At 59.8% G+C, this 3,007-nt stretch overlaps 1 protein-coding gene across 1 annotated transcript; it reads right to left on the bottom strand.

Annotated features, from left to right (window-relative positions):
- Nucleotides 1–211: 211 nt before the first annotated feature.
- On the bottom strand, nucleotides 212–3,001 carry LOC108640390 (glutamine-rich protein 2-like). Its single transcript, XM_029961318.1, has 7 exons — nucleotides 2,927–3,001; nucleotides 2,326–2,448; nucleotides 2,030–2,104; nucleotides 1,552–1,716; nucleotides 1,283–1,395; nucleotides 589–654; nucleotides 212–296 (listed from the first exon to the last, which is right to left on the bottom strand). The coding sequence occupies exons 1-7, from the start codon at nucleotides 2,984–2,986 to the stop codon at nucleotides 227–229; spliced, it is 672 nt and encodes a 223-aa protein (XP_029817178.1). The 5' UTR covers nucleotides 2,987–3,001; the 3' UTR covers nucleotides 212–226.
- Between the last annotated feature and the right edge of the window lie 6 nt (nucleotides 3,002–3,007).

Raw genomic sequence — 3,007 nt, forward strand, 5'->3', positions numbered from 1 at the left:
TACCTTGTTGGGGAGTGTCATGAGGCGCTGCAGTTGTGCACTGAGGCGGGGGCAAGGCTGGATGCGCTGCACCGCGTGGCTGAATCTCTCAGGGTCCCCACCAGTCTGGGGCACTCGGGGGACCCTGCCACTGACTACTGGTCTCCTGTGGGATGGGGCACAGGGATGCTCAGTGCCCAGCACAGGGCAGTGCATGGAACTCCTTTCACACGAGGCACCCAACTCCCTACCTTTGGCTGTGCTGTGGGTCCTTGCTGGGGGGCATCGGCTTCAAGTACGGGAGTGTCTCGGGTTTCCTGTGGAGGGCAGAAGCCACAGGTGGATGACAGGGGACAAACAACTCACGTCTGCTGGGGGTAATACCCCAAAACCCACAGTCTGGTGCCTCACAGTTTCTGCTGCTGGCAGCCCTGTGGGACAAGGTCTCTCACTCCCTCCGGACAGGCAGCTTTGAGGAGGGGGCTCAACAGAGTCAGACCCTCCCAAGCAGACACCCTCACCCCTGTGCCTGGCACAGCAGGTCACCTCTGGCACCCATTGAGCCCCATCCCACTCACACAGCCCCCCCAAAGCAGAGGTGATACTCACGGGCCAGGAACCTGCGTTTTGACCGGGCGGTCACAGGACAGGCACGTGAAAGGGACTGGCAGCTGCCTAAGGAGGGGGAGACAAAAGGGCTGGCTGAGCTCCTGGGGGGACACAGCCCTGCCCACCCGCAGGCAGCGGCTCGCTGGCAGCAGCAAGGTGCTGGGCACGGCACTGCAGGGAGTCACGGCGTCTGCAGGGCCAACCGGGGCTGTGGGGCCTGGTTTCTCCCCATTCCCCAACCCACTGGCTGGTGCCAGCTGAAGGGCACAGGGCCCACGCTGCCATCCCAAGCAGCCCTTGCACTGCTTGCAGTGCTTCAGCAGCACTAATGACCCCCCTGTGCCTGGCCAGGAGGGCAGGGCACCACCCAGCCCTGGGGCTCTGCGTGTCACACCCCTGCCAGGGGCAGGAGTGCCCATCTCCCAGCCTTGCTTCTGGAAGCCTTTGCAGCCACAGCCCACTGTGCTTTGGGAGGGCTCTGTCCCACAGCTGCCCCCTCCTCCTGCCTCCTTTCCTGTGCAGAACCTGCTGCTGGTGGAAGGAGAAGGTGCAGCTGCTTCATCAGCATCGCCACGGTTTGTTTGGTGGCTAAATTGGTGCAGTGCCAGGGTACCACGTGGGCACTGTCTGGGACAGCTGGAGGGAACAGCACCATCGCTGTCCCCAAAGCCATTGCCATCCCCATCCCACTCACTTCCTCAGCCCAGCAGCGCTGTCACCCAAGATCCTGTTCTCAAGTTCCTCCATCTTCCCCTTCCAGATCTCCTCTAACCGATTTCGGAAATACTTCAGCTCCCCACGATCCAGCTGTGGACAGGTGCACACCCTCAGCCAGCTGCCCTGGCAGGGGTCATGGCCAGCTCCAGGGAAAATCCTGTTCGGGGACCCTCAGAGGGATGCTGCCTCAGGCTGCCAAGACCCAAAGGTGCCAATTTTTAACAGCAGGGATGAGGCACCGCTCACCTTGTTTTCCGCCATGTCCTTGAGCTTTTGCTGCAGCTCGTTGCAGTGCTGCTTCTGTCCTGACATCTGGCCCTGAATCTTCCGCAGCCTCTGATCCAGCCCCTCCATGCTTGCCTCAAACTGAGTGCAATCGACTTTGCTGCCCAAGGCATCTTTGTCCGCTTTCTAGCAGAGGGGAAAGGCAGGAGAGCAGAGGGGAAAGGGTTGAGGAATGACAGGCAGGGCCAGGGAGTGTCAGGGGCAGAGGGAGAAGCACTCCCTCCATGCTATCGTTCCCCTTTCAGGGCAGGGTGGCCCCATTCACCCCATCACACCCATGGGGTTGTTCCCACCAGTGGAGAGGCAAGGGACGTGCACTTTGTCTGGAAATCCTCCCTCTCCCAGGCCACTTCTGCCACCCATCCCCCAAGGGACAAGTAGCATTTGTCACCCTGCCCAGGAAGCCCTGGGCTGGCACAGAGGGCCGTCGAGACTCTACCATGTCCATTGCTGTCAACATGTTCTGCTCATCTACTTTTTCCTTCTTCAGCTTCTCCAAGGACTGGAACAGCATCTTTCAACACAGAAAGCATCCCCTGAAACCGCAGCAGGGTTACAGCTGCCTCCTGGCTAGCTGAGCACCCCCTACTCCCTCTACCCAAAATTGTCCAGGAAACACCCTCGGAACCCGCTCAGGGCTGTGAGCAGGTCGGCAGGGGGGCAGATTCCTTGTAGTCCCCTGGCTGGAGTGTGCCTGGGAGATGCTCTGACCACGCAGGACTTTGAGCCACCCACCTCAATAGCCTTCTGCTTCATCTCACAGTCTGTCTGGAGGCTCACTGAGACAGATCTGAGCTTGTTACAGTCTTCTTGAATCTTCCTGAACATTTCCTCCATGTGCTGCAGGAGCTGCTGGTCCTGCTCCGGAGAGGAAGAACAGGTGGTGCTGAGAAAAGGGGGGCTGTTTTCCCTGCACGGACAGACCTGGATTACTCAGCCAGTGCCCACAAACCCTCAGTGTTTGCGGGAAATTTGCACCAAGGCTTTAATTTTCTTCCATGCTGCTGACCAGACCAAGACAATTTGGGGCAGCGAGGGGTTCCCCTACATTACAGCAAAGCACAACCAGCCAGGAGATGCCTTCAGCCCCCTCCCCAAAGGACTCTGTAGTCGAAGGTGCAGTTGGAGCACGCTGCCTTCTCCATCTCCTGCCCCTCCTGCACGGTCCCCACTATCTCCCCCAGCTCGCCCAGCTGCAGGATGGGATGGATGCAGCCAGCAGACCTGGGTGCTGTGGGGCTCGATGGCCCCAGCCAGATGGGGGATGTGGCTGGAACCCCATCAGGACCCCTCCACTGAGCTGGCAGGTGGTGGGAGTGCTCCCCCAGCACCTCACCTGAGCATTCAGCTGGTTGGCTGTCTCAGTCACCAGCTGCTCCAGCATGGAATTCTTCATCTCCTGCTGCTCCTCCATCTT

Source organism: Manacus vitellinus, unplaced genomic scaffold (genome assembly GCF_001715985.3).
Source record: "Manacus vitellinus isolate BGI_N305 unplaced genomic scaffold, ASM171598v3 scaffold_32_pilon, whole genome shotgun sequence".
In the NCBI taxonomy this organism is placed as follows: Eukaryota; Metazoa; Chordata; class Aves; order Passeriformes; family Pipridae; genus Manacus; species Manacus vitellinus.